Source organism: Gallus gallus, chromosome 5 (assembly GCF_016699485.2).
Source record: "Gallus gallus isolate bGalGal1 chromosome 5, bGalGal1.mat.broiler.GRCg7b, whole genome shotgun sequence".
NCBI lineage: Eukaryota > Metazoa > Chordata > Aves > Galliformes > Phasianidae > Gallus > Gallus gallus.
The window spans coordinates 49,688,934-49,711,061 of record NC_052536.1 but is presented as its reverse complement, the minus strand read 5'-3'; the positions used below and the strand labels follow the sequence as shown (position 1 = coordinate 49,711,061).

The 22,128-nt window shown below is 45.1% G+C and overlaps 1 protein-coding gene and 1 long non-coding RNA gene across 7 annotated transcripts in view; one reads left to right on the top strand and one right to left on the bottom strand.

The window, feature by feature from the left end:
- The window catches only part of EXOC3L (exocyst complex component 3 like), a 46,536-nt gene that overhangs the window by 13,108 nt on the left and 11,300 nt on the right, over nt 1–22,128 (top strand). For 2 of the 4 annotated variants that reach the window (XM_015287830.4, XM_430056.8), the window contains exons 1-4: nt 14,628–14,995; nt 16,021–16,615; nt 18,087–18,195; nt 21,439–21,513. In XM_015287830.4, the coding sequence (XP_015143316.2) occupies nt 14,716–14,995; nt 16,021–16,615; nt 18,087–18,195; nt 21,439–21,513 (1,059 nt within the window). In that variant the 5' untranslated portion in view covers nt 14,628–14,715. Of the gene's footprint in view, nt 1–14,627; nt 14,996–15,175; nt 15,258–16,020; nt 16,616–18,086; nt 18,196–21,438; nt 21,514–22,128 lie in introns of those variants that run through there. The other 2 variants (XM_040701297.2, XM_040701296.2) reach the window with 2 other exon arrangements.
- LOC121110863 lies at nt 1,106–15,123 on the bottom strand. Of its 3 annotated transcripts, XR_005860103.1 has the most exons (4): nt 15,032–15,118; nt 10,979–11,210; nt 10,543–10,722; nt 1,106–10,242 (listed from the first exon to the last, which is right to left on the bottom strand). It is a non-coding gene; the product is annotated as an uncharacterized LOC121110863 (long non-coding RNA). The 3 variants fall into 3 exon arrangements; XR_005860104.1 differs by having other exon boundaries at nt 1,106–10,722; nt 15,001–15,123; XR_005860102.1 differs by having other exon boundaries at nt 1,106–10,722; nt 15,032–15,117.

The following is a 22,128-nucleotide window of genomic DNA, read 5'->3' as shown; positions in this document are numbered from 1 at the left end:
ATATTGCCCATGAGGAACTGTAGTAGCAAGGGCAATGTTTTGGCCTAGAAGAGGACTCATGCTTTCTGATTAGCAGAAAAAAATGAGTTGCATTTCTCACCTCTGCAGTAGTTTCATTTCTGAGGTCCCTCCTTGAACTTCAATGGTATAGTGCGTGATGCTGGTGGATAACAGAGCAGAAGTGGACCAGCTCTCTTGTTATGGGACAGCTGATAACGTGGCTCACCTTACACTTCTGCTTCTGCTTTTTGTTTACCTGCCTGTCTATGCCTATTGTCCTGCACTCATTAGTACTTCTTCTGTTACTCAAATCAGCAGTTTTCCTTGTGATGCTCATAACTTCCCCAGGTATTGTGTATTACTGAAAGTTCGAAGGGACTTGTGAAATTCCCGTGTGCCTTGAGGTAGTAAGACACAATGATATGGCCCTTCCTTTGTAACATGAGTTCTTCTTTTCATGCCAAGCCTGATTAAGAAGAAGCTATTGTTTGTTCTTGGTACAAAAGGCTCTTGAGATAAATGGGAATCTGGCACCAATAACGAGCTGCATAATTTCAGGACGGTAACTGAAATAACTGGAAAGCAGGTTTTGCTATTAGTGAGTGCAGTGAATAATTGTGGCCTTCAGTTCTTTTTCAAGGCAGGATTAGTCCACTGGTTTTAACGCTGAGATATAAAATGAATGTGTTAGTGGCTGAAAAAGTATGTTTTATTTTTGTATGTATTAATCCCGAAAGAGTGCGGTTACAGAAAATTCAATGCAACTTATGTTTGTATCCTGTAAGGTTATGGCCTGAATCACACAATTGCTCCGGCTAAGGAAGATAAGCATATGGCTTTAAGAAATAAAATCTGAGCTCTTCAACTGATTGGTTTCCTCTGGTGCATTGGCCAGTTTCAGACAGGTTTGACAGATGCAATAATATGAAATACGAAAGTGATGAAAAATTTTGTCAAAATCAGCTCTTGGAAGAGAGAGATACAATCCACTGCCCAGAATTAGGAAATGCCTGATTCAGAAGACAAGCAGCCAGCAAGCACTCCTGTTCTGCTCGGCCATTCAGCCTGCTGCTGGCTCTGCATCACGTACAACGTGTTACAGGTGATAGGTAGTGGAAGTGACCCATATGTGAGTCTTATGTGAGAGCGTAGGGAAAAGGAATGGAAAGCCTGAGGTAAAAGAGGTCATCGTTATGATTTTTATCCAAACCCATTGGTTTTCCTGGGTTTAGTGTTAGAATGATGTGGCATCACAGAGTGATGCATGGACAGCCAACCAGCCAGCTTGTGCCGGCCAGGCTGTTTCAGCAAGTTCACAGGGTATGTCCCATGTTCTTAAAACACCCCGGAGCGTCCTGCATGTGATTCTTACTCACCACTCCTGAAACACAGATCTGAGTTCCCAAGCTGTGCTGTGCTCAGGATGGCATAGCCAGATGTCTGCATTTTCTCATTCATCGCGTGGAGGGCGCAGCTTGTGCAACCTTATCCACAGTGCATGCCTAATGCTCCGTGAAAGCTTGGCCTTTACTTGAGAAGGAAATGTTATTTGTAGTTTAGAATTTGAATTGGATCTGGCCCATTCATCTTTCATCCTACATCTTTTCTTTTGAAGTTGTTTCTTTTTGGAGGAGTCACCAACACAGTACTGCCAGCTAGCTCAGGAAGGCAGGCCGCCTATGATGCAAGCTCTAGAGCTTGGGATGAATTAGAAAGGACAGATGAAAGCAGTTTTTCCAAATTTGAGCGTACGCAGCGTGTTGGTGGAAGTGTCTAACTGTGGGGCTTGCAGTACTCTGTTGGCTATATTCATCATGTGGTTTCTGCTTTGTAGGCGTACGTGCAGACTGGTTGTTGCATGATGATTCCTCACTTAGAGAATCTGGGGAAATTCAGAGCTTTAATTTTGAACTCGGTGTTGGAGACATCCTGGTGATAGAAATAGCTGCCTGATTCCCCTCGCTTTCATTCCAAACACCACATAGTTCTTCTAAGTCCCTGTCCTGACAGTGAAGAGAAAGGGCTGATGCTGCTGGTTGGGGAAGAAATGGGCAAATAGTAACAATTGATGTTGATTTCTGGAATCTAACAGTGAAAAATATCAGAAGTTCTTGTCTTCTCTTTTATTATTAAAAATTAAGAAGGAAAAGTGGAAAGATGTAACAAATGGCCGCTTGTTTAGAGCAAAATCCAGTGAGAGGAGGACAAAATGAACTGAGGACCCTGGAAGAGAACATAATTTCATTATCTGTAAGCTTTTGTGAGGAGTTGGGCTTCACAAACAGGAAAGGATCAGGAAGAGCTCAATTTGTTCACTACAGCTAGCTGTACTCCTGTAGTGTGGTGGGAAGTTTTGTTTAATGCCAATGTAAATGTCACTGGAGGTAACAGTAGGGAGGCATGAGAAAAGTTCAGAATTAGGGCTATCGTTTTGTGGGCAGTATTGGTGGCAGATGGATGGGTGGACTGGATGATCTTTGAGAACTTTTCCAACCTTATTGATTCTATGATTCTATGAAAATTTGCATGATTTTTGCTTCCAAGGGAGACAGTAGTTTTGAGTTCTTGTGGATGAATGGTCCAACATATAATGCAAGAAGGCGCAGTGATTGGTACCTGTCTCTGCAAGTCTCTGCAGAGCAAAGTGCCAGCCCTTGGACTGCCATGTCTGTGGTGTCCCTGCCATGGAAGCTTCCCATCTGAGCAGCTGCTAGTGCTAAATTGACCTGGAGAGTTCTAAAAAGGTATACACAGGAATTTCCTAGTTTCAAACGTGTCATAACCTTTTCTGCGTGGTATTACTTTAGGCTGATGAAGAGGCGCTGAAGTATGGTGGTCACATAGATGCAGGTGCTTATTATGGTTACAGCATGTAAACAAGCTACATGTGAACAAAGGCCAGTGCACAGGACTGCATAGTCTTGATATTTTAATTAGCTGTTTTCCTGATGATGAAAACATGTTTGAGATGATTCAGGTGACAGGAAGACCTTAAAGTGTAAATAGGCATGAAAAGCAAGAGCTGACTCAGAATGTTTTAGTTTATGATCAAAAAGCAACAAAGCTCAGGGAGGGCTGTGCTGATTTAAATTCAGTCAAGCTACGTGGAGTGAAAGCAGTAACAAAAAATAAAGCAAAGGCAAATTCTTACTCATAAAGCACAGGGGAAAAAAAAAGAAAGATGTAAGTAATGAATATAAAGCAATTGCCAAAAGTGCAAAAGGTCAGTAAGGCAAAGCAGACCAAAAGACCTGCAAATAAGTATTTGGTCCATAGAATTAGGAGCAGTAAGGGTAATGGTCAAAGTATATTAGATTAGCTCTGAGAAATGATAATGTTTCCAGATACCATCACCAGATGGGAACTGTCAATAGACATTTCAATACTGCAGGGGAAAAAACAAAACCAAAAGTGTTAAATAAAATTTCATATTTATTAATGAGAGAAAAATCGTAGACTCACGGAATCATAGAGTGATTAAGGGTGCCAAAGACCTCTAAGCTCACCCAGTCCAACCCCAACCCATGCCACCATGCCCACTGACCATGTCCCTCAGTGCCACATCTCCATGGCTGTTGAGCACCTCCAGGGACAGTGACTCCCCCACCTCCCTGGGCAGCTGTGCCAATGCATTAAAAAAACACCCAGAGAACAGAGGCTTATAGCAATGCACTACAATCCTCTTCACCTTACAGCAGTCCAGGATGTGCTAAATAATGCCTGCTAAAGCCAGATGCCTTAAATTAGCAATAATAATAGATGACATCAGCGATTTTAGGAAGACTAACCAGGTTTCTTGGCTGTTGAGCCAGGCATTTTAAATGCCTTGAGACGCTTTTAAATTGTGCAGATCTGGAGAATCATTTTTAAAAGTATTAACAGGACAGCGGGGCAATTTGGTGATTGATCTCAGATACAGCTAGACAGCCGATACAGACTTGATTAATAAAGGATTCAAGGGAACGTGATAGAAGCAGTGCCAATTAATATGGGATTGCAAGGTTGGCTGGTAAAGCAATCAGTAGGTTGGCACAAAAGACCTCCTATTTCTGCTCCATCTCCTTGTCTCTCGCTGCCTGCATCCCTGCCTTGCCTTTCATAGCCTCTCAGTGCACTTGTCTGGTTTGCTTTGCTCGTGCCGCATGTGCTTTGTTGCAGAGCCTGCTAAGGCGTGTGAACTGCAAGGCCTCCTGATTTAGTCTGACTCTGCCTTTTAAAAAGAGGCCACAGATTTCAGCAACAAACCCAGAGAACTGAAACAGCAAACCGCCCCAAATATGACAGACAGGAAAACAGACAGTGGATCTTTCGGTGCTTTCATAAATAAAAGTCAGACGATCACATGGCTTTCTAAAAATAACACCCGTGGTGAGCGTTTCAGTAGGAATAATACTGACCCAGTTTGCATGTTAGCGGCGTGAAAAAATGAGGTGGTGAGGGAAACCAAATTGCCTCGTGATGTTCGCAGTTGTTGAACCAGATCTGATTGGAGAGGTGGTTAATTAGATGTGAGATTCTCATCTCCACGGCTCCTCTGGGGGTCTCAGGGAGGAGGGGGAGGGGGGCAGGGGGTGGCTGCTGACAGGACGGCCCGCCTGATGCTGCTGCTTTCCCTTAACGTATCCACTGTTTTTCCCCTCTCTCAATGTACGGTACATGAATTTCTGGCTCTCTGAACAGCCTCAATGCTGGATAAGACTTTCATTCAGGCAGAGAATCTAGGTCAGCTGTTCATAAGAACAGATCGAGCCCTCACTGAGCAGGATGGGCCTTCAGCGGGACCCGCTTGGTTTCCTGGCTGCTTTTGTGCACAAGCAGCCCCTTACGTTGACAGGCGTTTTGCAGACAGCAGCTCTAGCTTCCCGTCAGCAGGTCAGATGCAGGCAGGGCTGATTCAGTGCTCCACAGTGGAAAATCGATAGCATGAATTATTAATTGTGATATTAAAAAAAAAAAATAAAATCTAAGATGAGGCACTCAGTAATAAAGGTCTGTACCCGTGTCCAAGAGGATCTGGCTTGTGAGATAATACGTTACAAGGACTGGGCTCTGATTCTGCACCTATAAATAACTGCTCTTACATATGGCATCTAATTACTCAATTGTATATGCAGATTAGATAGTCATTTACATGCTGTCATCAGTGACAGCAACTAATAGCAGTGGCAGTTATTTCCAGGCTCATATGGGAATGCCAAAGGTATTAAATATCAGTCAGTACCTGCTATACATACCAATAGCTCTCCCCATCTCTTCCCTTCAAATACATTAGAATAAATATCACAAGGTACATCTGTTTCCCAGAAGAAGTTGTACTGCTTTGTTATGCTATATATTTTGTGTATGAATACAGTCCAGCTTGGGATTCTGATACATCTGTATTGTGTCTTCTCTGAAACAGCGAAGCAAGAAGAAAGAAGATGTTAATATGCTTTTTCTCCGTCATGCTAATGCATGCAAAGGTGGGAGGCAACTGAATGCATGAAGGATTCGTGTCCCGCTTGCCTCTGTGCAAAGTGTGATCCGCTGCTGTTTTGATCCAGAAGATATCTTACAGCTCTTTGGTTTTCCCTTTGCATAGATCTAAATGGTTATACCCAGGGTAAGGTTGGTAGGAATCAGGTCTAGGGCCCTGTTCTTCTTCTTCTCCCCACCAACAAATCAGTGCCATCTTCTTTTTCCCGATGTAAAACAGCTTCTGAGCATGAAAGCTTATATTTTGCTGGCATTTTGTCCACTGTAGTTATATTTAACTGTGAACAGTGTTGCAACAGCAAAGGACACCATAGTGAGCACGTAACCACTATTGGGCCCGGAACCTCAACATTAAGAGCTTACGCAGAAAATACCACTAAAACAACATCCATTCAAGCAAACAGGCTCCATACAGCTGCCTTAAAATACAGCAATTTTATGCTGCATCCCTATCAGATACATTAATTTTTTTTGCAATTTCTTCAACTTTCAGACGTCAAAGGCTCAGAGCTATTTATTGTTAATTGTTATGTAGCCATGGAGCACATAAACACCACTCCAGCTCGACTTCCTGCTCACCAAACAGATGGGCTAACAGGCTGAATTTTTACTTTGAAACTAAAGGAAATGGTCATGTCCTTAAAATCCTTCGTTGGAATGCGGCCTTGGTTCTGTTTTATTCACTGAATTTCAGGAGTCCAATAACAAGTGCTGGAGATGTAAGGTCGCAGATGACATGTTTCTTCAGGATAGATTAAAAATGCTGATTCTTTTCAAAATGTTCTCGATAATTTAGAAAGATCCTTGCACCTAATCTAATCTGGTGCATTTTATCTAATCTGGTGGTTCCTTGGGGGCCCTTCCAGCGAGCGATGGATGCCAGCGGTGCTCTTGCAGTGAGCGCTGCTCATGTGGGTTCGTGTTTCTGGATCTTTTTATAGCACTCTCTCTGCTTTGCTGAGAAGTAAGAAGCACAGAAGGACGGGGTACATTCTGGCATTGGCAGCATCACAAATGCCCTTCCCTTTCCTTTCTTGAGCCTGTATCTCCTGCCCCTTCCCGCCCCCATAGTCTTGCCCAGCCCTTGTGGTGTCCGTATTTCTTTCTTTCCTATGGGAGGAGAAGGGGTCAGGAAAAGTTGAAGCCTCGCAGAGCCTCCACCTCACGTAGCAATGCTGAATTTTCTAATGCCATGCTTCTAAATGCTTTTCTGTTTTTGGAAGGAACACCGCGGTGCAGTGTAAATGTTTTATCACAGTGCATTTGGGAGGCCTGATTTTATTCAGCCTGAACTCATGCTGATGAAAATTTAATGCTTCTCTTTGTGCTCATGCAGACTTCCTCCACAGTGTATTTTACTGAAATGATTTCAGAGGATGATTAGGTCTCTCTTAGGACCCTCACGGTCTCCCGCTGCTGTTGCAAACCTATTGGTAGATCTTGCTTAAGTTCAGTAGCATAGAGCTGAGAGAAGAGATTGCAGAAATCTTTTAGAACTGACCTTTCTGCAATGTGACATGCCGTCCTGTTCGATACGATGAGCTAGCAGATAAACCAGCTCTGTGCCCAGGGTGGGATAGGAATGGAATTCTTATACAGGCTGCCCAGAAGGGAAAATGAGAAATGCTAGATGCTGAGCATCTCTGAGGATGTGACAATCAAACAGCTCCTTTGGCAAGACAGAGACTTCCATAGTCTGCAGTCAGTGCAGGTGTGTGGGGTGTTCCTGCCTCTGAGCCAGAGATGCCTGATGAATGATACATCCGTGAAGGGTGGTGGAAGAGATGGCTGAGATTTGATCTCGAGTTAATAGGAAGCTGTGCACTGCTCCTGTGTGACAGCTTTCAGGAGGTTCAGGAAACCAGTCTGTAGTTATGATTTTTAGCCTCCAGATGGTGTCTAACAGATGTGCCTGCGGAGCCGTGTCAGTGCAGTGCTGGTGAAACACTGGAGACTGGAAATAATAGAATCACTGGCCTCTTGTGGCAGCAGGAAAAACAGGTGAATGAGTTTGGAGTGTGGAAAGTGAATTTTCAGTCCCAAATCTCCGCACATGCTGCTCCACATGGGGATGTGAGTGAGAGGGAAGTTTGCTGCAAAATTGAACCATACATTATTTACTGCTGGTGTGAATCTGTGGATCTATGACAAAATGCACAGAGGAAGCCTGTCAGTCAAAGCCAAATAAAAAGATTCAAATAAAATCATTTTAGGCTCGCCTCTGTCCAAGTGGAGGCGGAATATTCACACTCCAAACTTCTAAAAAGAGAAACACCCCTGGATAAAACCATGGAGCATCTTGAGAAGAGACACAGTGGTGGCTGCAATGGTGCATTCTTTATCGAACCAGCAAAGAGTATCCGTAATTTACGTTTTAAGAAAGCCCTTTCCAAGTAGTATTTAAGTGGTAGTTCTCCTGTGCCAGACCTGGAGCCTTTTTTGGGTAGGAGAACTCTTCGGCTGGCTCTTAGGATGACACTCTTCCAAGGCTGGGTGGCTGTGGCTGTGGCTGCTCTTCTGGGATCCCATCAGGCTGATAGCACTGCAGAGGCTTCTGTAGCAGAGGTATTTTTTTAAGTGTCATCACAAGGCCTTTCAGGACTTGGGCTTTCCAAGTGCTGGAGAACAAGGCTGGACTCTGAGTAATAGGAGATAAGGAGAGAAATGACTCCTGTGGGTATTTCCCCTTCATGGTTTCCTGATGCTCTCTCAGGCAGAGAGGCCAGGTTGCCAGTCCTTCAAACCTCTCCTCAGCCTCCAGTTTGGCACGTGGTGTATACTGCATGTACTGCTTACATGTATGGAGCTGTCTGTTGGCAATGGCATGGCTGAGATCCTCAGGGTAAGGGCTAAGGGAGTAGCATATAAAGGAGATGTTGTTGTGAGAGTCTACTACAGACCACCCAGCCAGGATGATGACACCAGTGAAATATTCTTTAAGGAAGTAAGAGAGACATCTGGATTTACTGCTCTTGTCCTATGGGGGACTTCAGCCCCTTAAGGGGGACTTGCCAGATGCTAAGTGGGAACACCACACAGCTGACACAAACAGGTCCAGGAAATTCCTAAAACACACTGATGACAACTTCCTGGGAAAGATACTAAGGGAGATAACGAGGAAAAGTGCCCTCCTAGATCTGTTGTTTGTGAGCATCTGGTGTGTGAAGTGGCAATCGGCGGCCATCTTGGCCACAGTGACCGTAAAGTGGTTGAATTTAATATCTTTGGTGATAGAAGAAAAACTGACACCAAAACCTCAACCCTGGATATGAGGAGAGCAGTTTTTAGTCTGTTCAGGGAACAGTTAGTAAGGTCCCCTGGGAAACTGCTGTTGAAGGCATTTCTGTCAGTGCTGGTTGCTTTCTAAGTGCCATCTTCTCAGAACACAGGAGCCTGCAATTCCAAAAGGCTGAAAGTCATGCAGGTGGGGCAGAAGGCCGGCTTGGCTGAACAGGGATCTTCTTGAGCTTAGGTGGAGAAAGCAAGTGTATGGTTGCTGGGAGCAAGGTGATAACTTGTTCTGTGTTAACTTGTCGTCTATAGAGAAACTCAGAGAAATTGGGAAATAATCCTCAAATGCTTGCAGGAACCTTATTGCCTGAGTCCCATGCATGCTGGCCAAGCACAGACTGAAGTGTGTTTGTGCCCTTCAGCCTGTTGCCAGTGCTGGCCTTCTCTAACCAGATCTGCTGGCCCTCTCCTTTCCCCGTGTCCCTGCAGGTGTCGGTGCCACTCTAAGGGCGACAGCCTTCCATCTTTCCATGCCAGTAATGCAAAACCAGCCACTGGCCTCTGCACAGAGGTGTGAGGGAACATGGAAACTGCATCGTGCTCCTCCCTGTATCTGCTATTTCTGCACAGCCAAATATAACCAAACTGCAAACAGAGCCTGAAGGTCTGTCTTAGGGTAAGGAAGCTAGCAAGTTTGCTTTGAAATGCTCTGTTATCCCAGCATTTGTTTGAACCCAGGCACTGATTTCATGGTCTGAAGGAACAAACTGTTTTTAACCCAGCATTTCTTGTACGCTACGAACAAATCTTTCTCCTTCTTTCACTGAAGAAAAGCAGAAGGAAGTTGCAATCACTGCAAGTTTTCACTCTTTGCTGGAGGTCTGTGGGGAAAAATCGGGGTTTGAGAATTCCCAGCTGGCTACCAGTCTCTTTGCTGAACAGAAAACCAGCACTTCTGGAAGTATTGCTTTATTCTTCTCCTTCTGTGTGCGTCGGGTATTATTAATGCAGAGATTTTTAGGGTCCTGGTCCTATTGCCAGGCTTTCTATAGTTCATCTTTAAAATCTGGAGGATTGTGTGATTTCTTATCATTTGTCAAAAGGGGAAACATCTTCCTCAAAATAATGCTTGTTTCATTCTAATGAGAAACAGAATGAGGCTAAATCCCCAGGAATTAGGTAAAAATGTTTCAAAGGAACTGCAAACGAGGTTGCTAATTAAGTGAAAATTGAGGTCAGTTTGGAATCAAGTCCTCACCATAACGAGTAAAATACAGGCAGTGCAAACTGTACGTCCAAAGTGTTTCGGGCAGAGGAAAGAGCTGTTTTCAGTTCTCTGGGTTGAACTTCTTCTCAGGTCCTTAGTGTTTCTTAAGAGCACAAAACTGCTGGGACCATGTAGCTTTCCTGTTTGCCTGTCAGTTCATCCATCTGTCCCCTCCTGACAAAATGAATACATCTTATTTCTGTTCAATCTGAAGCTGGAGAGAAATTGAGACTGACTTCTGAAAAACGTGATGAAAATCAGTGGCTGAGCTGGGAAGAGAAATGTGGGTGGATGCCCTCAGTGAGAGTAAGGAAGAAAGTTTGCCCTTTCCCTTTGCCCAGCAGCTCTTCTGCTTCATTGGGGTACCCCAAACCTCAGGGAAGAGGAGGGTCCAGCCTGTGGGAAGGAAGCACTGCAGAAAGCAGCTTTGTTCCATCTGTTGCTATGGGGAAGGTTGCTTGTATTACATATTTCTGTCACTTTGTTTGCTTGAGCATACATACAAGTTAGCCAGAGAGTAAACAGGGAATGCAGTGAGCAACTGAATCAAGGAAACCATGGCTGTGTACCTTCAGATGGAGCTGCTGGGTAGAGTCTCTGATGTCTTGTAAAGGCCAAGTTCACGCTGTGCTTTGTTCCTTAGCAGGAGCAGTAAGGGTACCTCTTCAGCCATGCGTTGTCAAGAAGGGTGTAAAGATGTGCTAGTTGTGCCAGCCACTCTCTCGTCAGGTTTGTTACGCTCAGTGTACCTACAGAAGGCCATCAGAACAAGGGGTCAAATAAACACAGGCATGTGTGCAACCTATGGCTGCATAATCTCATATCTTTAGGAAATAGGGTTATCCTTAGGAAGTAATAAACATAGGCTTTTCACAGGCTGATCAACAGCTAATATTGCACAATGAACAAAGCCGGCTCCTGCCCCAGACTACGATGGCAATGCCAGCTGCCGTGTCAAACTAGAGGGGAGCTTTTTCTTTGGTTCTCTCTCCCCCCAAAGCCTACCTTGCTTGCAGAGCCGGCTGGCTGTTCTTTTGTTGCTGATGAAATCAAAGATGCAGTGTGTGTGGGGGGAGCACACTGTCAGCCTACAGCAGCTTCAGAAAGTGCTTTTGCATGAATTTATGCCCCACAGAGCCACCACGTTTCTGTGACATGGTTTTATCATCGCCATTAATATTCTTTTCTGCCAGCTTTAATGCCTTTGGTTCAGGATGGTGGACAGTACCAGCATATTCTGGAAACAAAGAAATGAAAACAATTGGATCTCTCTCTCTCTCTCTCTCTCTCAGTACTGCAGATCCAGCTCGCCTGTTAGGGCTCAAGTGTTCTTTATATAACAGATGCTACTGAGCACAAAGTTTCCATTGTATATGCCTCACTATGGTCATGTGGAATCCTTACAAAGTGAGCAGGAACAGAATTACTTTGCTGGGACTGGGATATGAATGTAATTGGACTCTTGCAAAGCAATTTCGCTTGAAGAGCTAATAGCCTGACTTCATCTGATCAGCACCTAGACCAAGCACTGATTGTTCAAGTCAGGCACACAGTCCACTTATTATGAGGAAGTTGTAACTATACAGGCAAAAACAATGGGAAGTAGTGAGATAAGGAGCTAAATCAACTGAGAAACTATGCAAGAGTTTATCTGAGATATTCACTTGTTTAGGGAAGGCTCCTGAAGACAAAAGAGTTACAGATCTTCCAAGATAGAAAGACAGTTTCACTAATGTGGGCTTTTCCAGGAGCTCCACACAAAGGGGGGAAATCCTGAATGCTGGGGACGTTTCCAGAGGACAAATTTGTCCTCTTTAACAGTGAGCAATGCAAGAGGAAGAGCAGGAGAATGACCCCTCTAGAGAATACAATGCAGTGGACAAATAGAGGCACTGAGCACCTGGAACAAAGAGTGGGAGCACTGGATTTTGAGGAAGAAAGAGGTCATTTGGTGCACCTGACAAAGGAGATTGTCCAGAAGCAGAACTGTGCGAGTTACACTGCTGTGTCCTTGTGGCTTACTCTTCCCCTCCTTTCTGCTTTGAAGGACTTCCCTCGGGTGGGCAGGTTAGGTACCCATGAAACAAAGAATGAAGAGGTAAGTGAAATGTAGAATGCCTGGATTCCCCTGTCAAAAACAATTGCTCTGAACAGCAAGCAATTTCTCTGCATTATGTTAATGCTTAGTGAAAGACCTCTTGTTCCAGTATCACCTTGACAAGTTTCAGCTCCTCTGCTGTAAATGTAGAGCTTCCCCAAGGCTCTGCTTGTCTAGGCATAAGACCATTTATGGGAGCACTGCAGTGAGGACATGACTAAAAGTTTAGGTTTCACATCCCGATCTTTTGGCTGCAGAACTTTATCCCGAGCAGTAAAATAGCATTAGAGACAGAGGCGAGATATCTGTGCACCCTACATATGCTGCTAAGGCACACAGACCCAGAAAAGCAAGCTGCATATTGGCAGCTCCTTGGCAGCTTCTCCTCTCCCGGTACAGTGCTTTCCCTGCTCAGCAACACCATTCTTCAAGCCTTGCTCAAATAGAACACTTTCGTCTTGGGGCTGTCAGCTGTGAAGTAAGTAAGGGGTCTTCCCAGCCCCACTAAGTCCATCCATCGCTGCTCAGTAAATCACCATTTTCCACAAGCTCATTTTTCTTTCCCTTGAAAGAAACGGGAAAACAGTGCCCCAGTTTATGGCACGATCTGCGACTGTACTGTATTCAACGTTTGTGTACTGCAGACAGAATCATGCCTGCAGGACTGGCACTTTGACATTCAATTTCCTTCCATAAAGAAGTCAGAGGCAGTGATTTCTGTTAGAGCTGGTCCTGTTGGAAAATGCCAGTGAAGTTGAAAATAAACGCACTGTGTTGGAATTTTCATGGGAAAATATTGCTGAAGGGTTTCAGCATGCTTGGAATGCTTCTCTTCTGTACTAACACTGATTCTGTCTGATATTACTATATATTGCAGCTTTAACATTCCGAAGGAAACATTTTAACTTTATCAAAATAGAAAGGAAGATCAAACTGGAAAATATCAAATCAGAACATAGATAAAACTCTCACTTTTTGACCTCTCCACAATCTGCAAAACACTGCATTTTGCAACCTCGGTGTTTCCTACTGGCAACACTTCACACATATGACCGCTATGGGATTTTCTGTTTATTCTTCTAAATGAAATACATTTGTTTCCTCCTCCCTAACATTACTAATGAGTCTGTGATAGCATGCTGGTGGAATTAAGTGCTGAGTAAAAGAGCCAGAACAGCGTAATATTTACTTGGTTTCCAAGTAGAAAACTAGTGGAACTTTACAGTCATGAAAATGCAGAAAATCTTGGAAGAAGCTGCAGATGTTAAACCCAGAAAGACAGCTGCATATACTCCGATTCATCTGGATGCTCCGTGGAAGATACAGCCCTTAAATTCATACCCTCCAAAAATCATTCTTGAGTAGTGTTTGGTTTTCATTAAAAGCTGCTTGTACCAGCTAAGACGAGATCTGTCCTTAGCTAATGAAAATCCTCAAGTTCTCAATTCCATTTTTACAATAATGGAATGGAAAAATAAAACCAATTTGCAATGATTTAGCAAACAGAGCGTGGTAAGGATAGCATTTCAGCTCATAGCTAAGTGTATTGTCTTTCATGCAGCAGTGCTGAGGCTTTTCCAAATCTGTTTTGAACACGAACCCCTGGAGTTAAATGACCTTCTCCTTGCAGGAATTTGTTCTGAGGATTATGGATCAGAACCTCCAACAGCTCAGGACCTGGCAGTATGAACCTTGTAGTGAGTGGGCATAAATCTGCTTTGTCTTCACTGCAGATTGCTGTAATGGTATGCAAGTTACATCATAGAATCATGAAGGTTGGAAAAGACTTCAAAGGTCACCCAGTCCAACCCCAACCCATCCCCACCGTGCCCACCACTGACCACGTCCCTCAGTGCCACATCTCCATGGTTCTCGAATGCTTCCCTGGGCAGCCTGTGCCACTGCATTACCACTCCTTCTGAGAAGAAGCTTTTCCTAATATCCACCCTGAAAGTTATACATGCGCATATATAAATGTAAATAATTCTGTGTGCATTCGCTGGGAAAGTGTTAAATCCAGAAGCTTGAGATCTCCCTCTTCTCCTCCAAATAGTGCTGCTAAAACAGGAAAATCATCACACCTCTCCTATGGGTTGGCATCCCTCTTGGCTAACACTGGGCTTTCTGAGGTCGGGAAGATCCTGGCTCCAATGCAAGGAGGGATCTCCTCACTACAGACCAACTCAGGCACAGCCGGCGCATGCGGTGTGTGTGAAATGTGACGCATGCCTCACAGAAACTACTAATAACAAACTCTATTAAACTGATAAGGTCGTCACTGGAATCACTGCAGCAATGCAGGGGTATTTTAGTCGTTCAGAAAGTGGCGAAAATCCCACCGGTTTTTCCCCGTTGTTTGTGGTTAGATCGTGTATGGGGTTTTTGACATCATTTTCCCCAGAGCAGAGAGATTGCATAACAGGTCTGGCAGCCCATAAACATTTCCTCAGTCAGCACAGGCAGGAAACAGGTTACATTTCTTGGAAATCAAGTGGAGATTGTAACCGCCCAGAAAAAAATATAGTGGATAAATGACTTCCCTGGGAAATCAAAGCTAAACTTGTTCCTCAAAACATCACTGCGCGCAGGAGAGTTTTAACATCTGCTTCTGATAGTATTTCCAGTATCCAGATCTGTCTGGGTCATGAAGAAGATAAAGTGTCCCTATGGAGCCTCCATGGGAAGAGGCCACAAGAGGGAGAAAGGGGCTGGGGAGAACGCAAAGATGCTTCCCAAGGCCAAGGAGAGAGAGAAGCAGGAGACAAAGTGGGTAGATAAACTGAAATGCTCGGTCAGCAACTTGGTAGAGACTGTTTCTGACAGGAAAAAGGCAGCTGTAAAGAAGGATAAAAGCAAAAATGAGGCGGGAAATTTGCTGGAGATGGAAACAAATATGAAAGAAGAGGAGGGAGAGATGCCTGCAGGTAACCTTCAAATTCTCTCTCTGCTCAGTCTCAGACCTTCTCAGCCTCCTCCAGCCCCGCAGACTTGTTTTGTTGCTTTCTGGAACAGGGCCTGTAAGTTTTCCTCCTCACCATCCTTCACCTGATTCATTGTCCTTTATGAGCTGTACGTTCTGTGCATGTTCTGTGACTCACTTTCCCTAAGCCTCGTGCACATTTCTCTTTGCTGCTCTTATTTTATCTCTACAAAGACTCCTGATATATCTTGTAAAAAAAGGATGATGTACGTTTGACTTATACCCTGTAGGGTGTGACTGTGCTGCTCTTCCACAGAGTTGTGCACGGATTAACTGGATGAAGGAAACCTTTCCTATTTGCTGTGTGTATTGAGGCAGATATTGAGGAGGAGTGCAGATCGCCCATTGCTTTGCTGGAGATCCTTGCATTAACCTTTCCCCGTTTTAGGTCATGTTCTTCCCTTCAGTCCTGTTTGATTTAATCCTAACTCCACAGAGGAGTTGTTTCATAGAGGAAAATTCAGATACATGCAAAAGACAACTGAAGCAAACACTCCTTCATTTTTCACTCAACACACACCCAACCCAGCTTCTTGATCCCAGTGATTGCATTGCTTTGTCCTGCTAGGCTTTCTGTGCAGAAGACAGAGCATTCCTACTAGGCTTGACTTTGAGCTCTGTGCTCTTTCAGATGTTCTTTCTGTAATTCCTTTGCTCTGTAAAAAAGGGTACTTTCCTTAGTGAAGAGTTAACATGAATAAACCTGTATTGCCCACAAAAGCAGATCTGCTGGGATGAGCATAACAAGTTGCTGCAGACGGCAGCTCAGTGAGCCTGAAGGAGAAAGAAAGAGAGAAAAGGGAAAGAACTTGAAAGTGAGAGCTGCTTGCGCTGAACCTGAAGTGAGGTCCTTTGGAGTAGAGTGAGGATTTTTGGGGTAGCCATAAACTCCATACTTCAATACATGGGTATTAAAGTGATGGAGGCGTGAACAAGCATCAAGCTGAGTTGTTATTCTCTCTATTGCAGAGGAAATCATCCGTGGATTGATTGAGCAAGGGAAGTTTTCTCAAGCTTGCCTTTATATTTCTCGTCTGGAGCAGTCTGGAAATGATGGTGTGGGAAAGTCTGAGTCACTTTACACTCTCCTGGCTGAACGAATGTTGTCTGCTGTGAGCAAAGCACTCGGTGGGAGCGATGAGATGCTCCTGCAGACATTGCAGTCAGTGGGTGAACCTCTGAAGTGGCAGAAGCAGAAGAAAGAGGAGTGGCTTAGCAGTGAGCAAGGGATGGAGCCTTCTTCCACCTGGCGTCCAAACTTCTGGGGGAAAGATCTGGAGAAAGAACTAACACAGTACTGGACAGCCCAGATTCCCCACTTTATCCCCACTGGTGACACAGATGAGACTGCACTAAAACAGCATCTGAGTCAGCTGGAAACAACATTCCTCCCCAAGCTGGAGCACAGAAGTGGTTTCTTCAAGGAGGCAGGACTGCTCATCCCCTACGCCCGGTGCTGCCATGCCTCTTTGTCTTCTCACTTTTCCGCCCTTACTGACAGTGAGCACTGCACCTTCAGCCAAGGGCTTTTAGTTTATGAGTGGTGCCTAAAAGCATACAGAAGGTATGTCTGGAGGACATTCTGCGGACTGCTGTTGTCTGCTTGGCCCTCTCACTGCTTATCTGGCTTGCAGTTTGACAAACTGTTTCCGTATTTCCTTCATTAGTTTTCAGGCCGTGGAAAAAAATATAGCAGCTAATTGAATTCCTATCCAAGTTTGGGAAAACAGGTGTTGCTTGCCCCATGATCTGAAGAGCAGCATACCTGGACCCAGTGTGAACTCAAAGCCTTGCCCTGAGAATGCTTTGTAGCTGTCATTGAAGCCTGAACCTACTTTGCTTTCTTGTGATTTCTTTGTGTATGGTGATGGTAGATGAGATGTTTGACTCTCTGTATTCATGTTTACTTTGCTACTTAATAGCATTAGTCTGGAGTCATAATCACAGAATGGATTGGGTTGGAAGGGAGCTTAAAGCCCACCCAGTCCCAACCCCCTGCCATGGGCTGGCTGCCCCCCACCAGCTCAGGCTGCCCAGGGCCCCATCCAACCCCGCTTTGGGCACCTCCAGGAATGGGGCATCCACAGAATCTACTTATGTCCTGCTCGTTTTCAGACCTTTTGGCTTATTTGGTTGCTTCCATGCAAGCCTAGAGCTTCTCTGTTCTTTGCATAATTGCACTCATAATGGTCAGCTGATTATCAGTTCCTCAGCTGGGTTCCTGAAGGAGGGAGGTGGTGTGATGGGTCACATCAGTGCATGCTGTCCTCACATACATGGGAGATGTGAGGTCAGGATGTCTCCCTCCTGCTGCTGCTTGCTCTTCAGTAAGATTAATGGGTTGCTGAAATTATAAAAACATACATTCTGAGTTTCTTCTTTCAAAAAAAGAGCAGCCTGTGACTGTGTTAGGGTCAGGAGATAATGAAGAAAGTGAAAATGAGAATAAGAGAGATGCCAGACTGACTTCAGGGGGAAAAAATCACAACTGTTTGAATTCTCTCTGAACACAATTACAACCTCAGTAAATGCTCGTGTGGAGATGCACTTGTCCTGGTATACAGGTGCTTTCTCTTATAGACCCCTTTCCATTTAGATGGAGTGTATCACACTGGTACAATTGTGCATATACAGAAGTGGGTTTGTGTAACTGTGCCCAAGCCCAAGGAAGAGTGCAGCAGTGGGAGAGGAAAAGGGAGAAGGAAATCAAAGAATCATGGAATCATTAAAGTTGGAAAAGATCACTGAGATTTTCTTGTCCAACCGTCAGCCCATCCCCACCTGCCCACTAATGGAGAGCAAGAGGTGTAATTGGGCAGCAAGAGCAGGAAGGAGGAAAATAAAAAAATAGTAGTCAGGAAAAGGGCATGAAAAGGATCATTGGACACACTGGGGCTGTGCCAGTGTTAATGAGCACTGCTGGGTGTTTGCTGCATGCCCTGTGAGCCCCCAGCATAGAGCAGGGGCTGCCAGGTGGGAGGGGGTACTGGATGGGAGATGGCTGCTGTGACTGAGCTCTTGTCTTCTGTATGCAGGGGCAGTGGGACGTGGCTGGGACACAGGCAGAGCTCCGAGCACATTGATGTGCAGAGCCTCATGTGGATTATTCTGAAGACAGAAGAAAAGTTACTTGCAGTCGCCCGGGTAAGGACTCAGTTATTGAGGATGCTAGATTTGCCTGATATGTGGACCCCCTCACAGCTCTTTCCAGCCTTCTGGATTGACACTGCTGAGGCTATAACAAAATTACTTCCAGACCCCACCACACGCAAACGTGCAGCTGGTGCACAGCCCTTCTGTAAGGCCCGAGCAGGGCAGCCTGCCTTGCAGTCCCACAGGTGGCCTCTGCTCAAGGGCTGCAGCACCTCTCTTCTTCCCAACTCTCCCCCTTTGAGGAGTGCTGGCTAGGCATGTGGAATACCAGTAAAGCAAGGAAGATGTATTATAGCCGTTGGGACTCCCAGAGGAAACCACAACGTTTGGAAAACTCAGCCTGGCCATTTGGATTCAGCGAATGCCCAAATGCAGGACCAGAAGTTACCGCCCTCCTCTTCCCTCTCACTTCCCTCTCTACCTTCTCCCCCTCCCCGTGAGCAGATTGCTGTATCACCCCCGGGGAAAGTACTCTACATTGCAGTTTTCCTTAAGTGCCATTTCCCCAGTAGCCTTAAGGTAGTCATAAACATGGGAGCAGAGGCACGAGCTGGTGACAATATCCTTAAAACCTACTGGTTTCAGTGTTTGAATCTGAGCCTCTTCGCGGGCTGTTTTAAATCATCACTCTGGAGAGGACCGTGTGATCCTAAGGGCTTGTTTTAGCACTTATTTCAAGGAAGGAAATGACTGTAGTCAGGGCAGTGCTAGTGAAGTTCTCTCAGAGCGTGATGCTGAGTCACTGACAAACTCCCAGAGCTACAAACACTGATGGAGAATTGAACTTTTTATTTTCTTCCCCTAATGTCATGACTGGGGGAAGCTCTGTAACCATGGATGTTCTGCCTTCTGGGCACACCATCCACTGAGCAGGCTCACCTAGATCTGGCAGTGGCTATAAATACTTGTACTAAAAAAGCTGGCTGCATTTTTTGCAGGTCTTACAGGTCTGCCCAGAGAGGTGGTGGGTGCCCCATCCCTGCAGACAGCCGAGGTCAGGCTGGACGGGGCTCTGAGCAGCTGATGGAGCTGTGGGTGTCCCTGTTCAGTGCAGGGGGTTGGACTGGATGTCCTGTAAAGGTCACTTCCAACTCAAACAATATTATGACTCTATTATTTGTGAATTATCTCTCGGTGATCATAATATGTAACTGTGACTGTAAGTCACACAGCTCTGGTTTTGCCACTTCATTGGATGATTATATATTTCTGAATGAGAAGAGGCAGAACAGAGTAAGCAATAGCCTGCTTCACCTGTCACCAGCTTTGTCACGGGGAGTGCCAGCTTCACACCTGTGCAAACTCAAAGCATTTTCAAAAGAAGTGAGTGATGAGAGCTGTGACCACATCAGAGGGGACTGCGAACTCAAATGTCACACGGGGTTCAAAGCAGCTTCCAAATGTCACTGTGGGGAACATGGCCAACTCTGAGTATGGGCCGTTGTACCTCAGTGCTGACATGTCCAGGGCAAAAGGCCTTTGTGCCTTTTGAGGTTGAGAAGTTTGTGAGCTGGTAGTTATGGTGTCACTGATGTGGTTGTTGATGGGTCATCCCTGTCCTTGCTGTGCTGGGGCATTTGACACGAGTGCAGGGCAAACCTTGCAATGAGAAACTAGGGTTCATTCTGGTACTGAGAAGTGGGAAATGAACTTTCTGTCCCCTGCTTCTGTGATCTCAGCTCAAAACTGACTGTCCAAAACCAGAGGTGGCAAGACCAGATAGGCCTTCCTGGACAAAAGGAGGGTTTATAACTATCTGAAGTGACTTGGCTCTGTATCTTCTCAAGTAGACAAAAGAAGGACTGAGAAGTGAATGTGCTTTGTACAATGTGGGCCGAGTTGCTGCTGCTGCCCAAGTGATCAAGGCTCCCAACAGCCTTGTTCTGCCTGCACTGTGTGCTCCTGCCTGCACTGAACATCTCATCCAATCTTGACTGTATTTATTAAGTAGGTGCAGGCCTCGAGGATGTTAAATTCTCACGTTTTAAAACAGGAGTTGGACAGATGAGAGAGGAGCAGGAGGAAGCTGGAGATTACTTATGGCTCTGCTTGTAACATCAGAAACTCTGGCGCCTTTGGTTGGTGCCTGGGGTGCTGGTGTCACTGCAAGGGCTACAGAGGGCAGGCTCACACTGCCTGTTCCAGAGCAACCAAATGCTCTGGCTCAACAGGTTACTGCCCTGCAGTGAGTAACTGTCTGCTTTGTCCCATTGTGTAGCAAGACCTTTGTGTTGGTTGAAGTTACTTTGCAGCTGGGGCAGGCCAGAGATGGTGCAGCTCAGCTTGGATCTGTTATCTCAGCACATCATGCTCGCAAAATTGCTTGCAGTCAGGTGATGGCACTCTGAAAGGAATTTTTTCTTGGGTTGTTTATAACCACTTATTTGCCTTTGTTTGACACTTCTAAATGAATGTGGCAGAGCAGTTTTGGATACACTTTTGATGAAATTCTTAAGTGACAGCCATAAATTTTGTAATTCGTCAGCCAGAGAGAACAAAGACAAAAATGGAAGATCAGGCATTACATTCTTTCTATTTCTTTGGTGAAAGATGCAGAAATGAATGAATAACTAAGCCAGACTTTTGAATTTAAAGCTCCTATAAAGGTCAGACCACGTTTTAAGCAAGGAGCCCTTTCTCTACAGTGTTAGTTTTGTTTTTATAGTCAATTGAAAATAGCACAAGCCAGCCAAGCCTTGGGAAATTTCCCATCACACCACCTCATGCGGCTCATCTCGCTGTGACAGTAGCTTTAAACACGAACCCGACTCTATTGGTACTCAGATGTCCCTGGCTCGAGTGAGGGAATGCTTTTCATTAGAGCTGGCTGGTTTATGTGGTGCTGGTTGGAGCTAAGAAGGGTGGAAAACCTCAGCTACAGTCGCTGGCAGGCTTTGTGCTCAGTGTTGTTTTGCTGTGTGGGCACCTTCGCTGGAGCTAAGCTAGCTAGGGAAGGCTGTAGATAACCCGAGCTGACGTGGGCATGAAAGGACGTTGCAAATCTTTTAAAGTCAGGCAAACAATGCAGAACAAAGCAGGACAATGTTATTAGGTCAGCTGGATAATTGCCAGGCTTTGGGTTAAATGGGATGGCCAAAAAACAGAGGCAGAAATTCATCTAGTCCAAATGCATAATGAAAGGCTGGGAAAGCTAACTCATTACAAATGCCATCACTGTTCTTCTCAACTGTTCTTTTTTCTTTATCATAATAATAATATATTTTTTTTTTTTAGAAGGAAGTAGGGAAAGCCCTGAATGAAGCCTTTGATGCTGGGAAAACCCCTTGCACAGATGCTGCAATCATTCAGGTAATGAACTGGGGAGGGAGTTCAAAAGCTCACATCCTTTGGGGCAGTCACATTGTTGCACACAACTATGTGGGTAATTGGCGAGATCCGGTTTGGGCTCAGCTCGGTGCATTACAAGCCTACAAGTCAGCTGCCATGTTTTAACTGCTTCTCTTGGCCCTCAGATCTGCTTTTCTCTCGAGTTTTTGGATCAAGATCTGCAGAAGCATCAGAATAAATCCAGGGGATTACACCCGGCAGAAGCTAGATAGAGATAGAGGACAGCTGATAGGGCCCTCACATCAGCTGAGATGCTGTAGATATGGTGGTCCTATCTCCAGCATCTGGCCATATCTCAGCCCTGAGGGTTTGGCTGTACTGTGTACACAGCTGGTAGGTTTGAGTGTTTTGTGGTAGGTGATGAAGAGCCCAGATGAAATGGCAACCCTTATGAAATTGTCACTTCCTCAATTTTCTCAGGCTGACTCCTAAAGTTCAAATAGAAAATGAGCACTGTGCTGTGGAACCTCATCAGCTGTGGTTTCCTGACACTTTGGCGTGGTGTGTTTTATCCTGTCCCTTCTGATGAACTTTCACATCTGTTCTGAGCAGTGGAAAAACCCACTGGTGATGTCA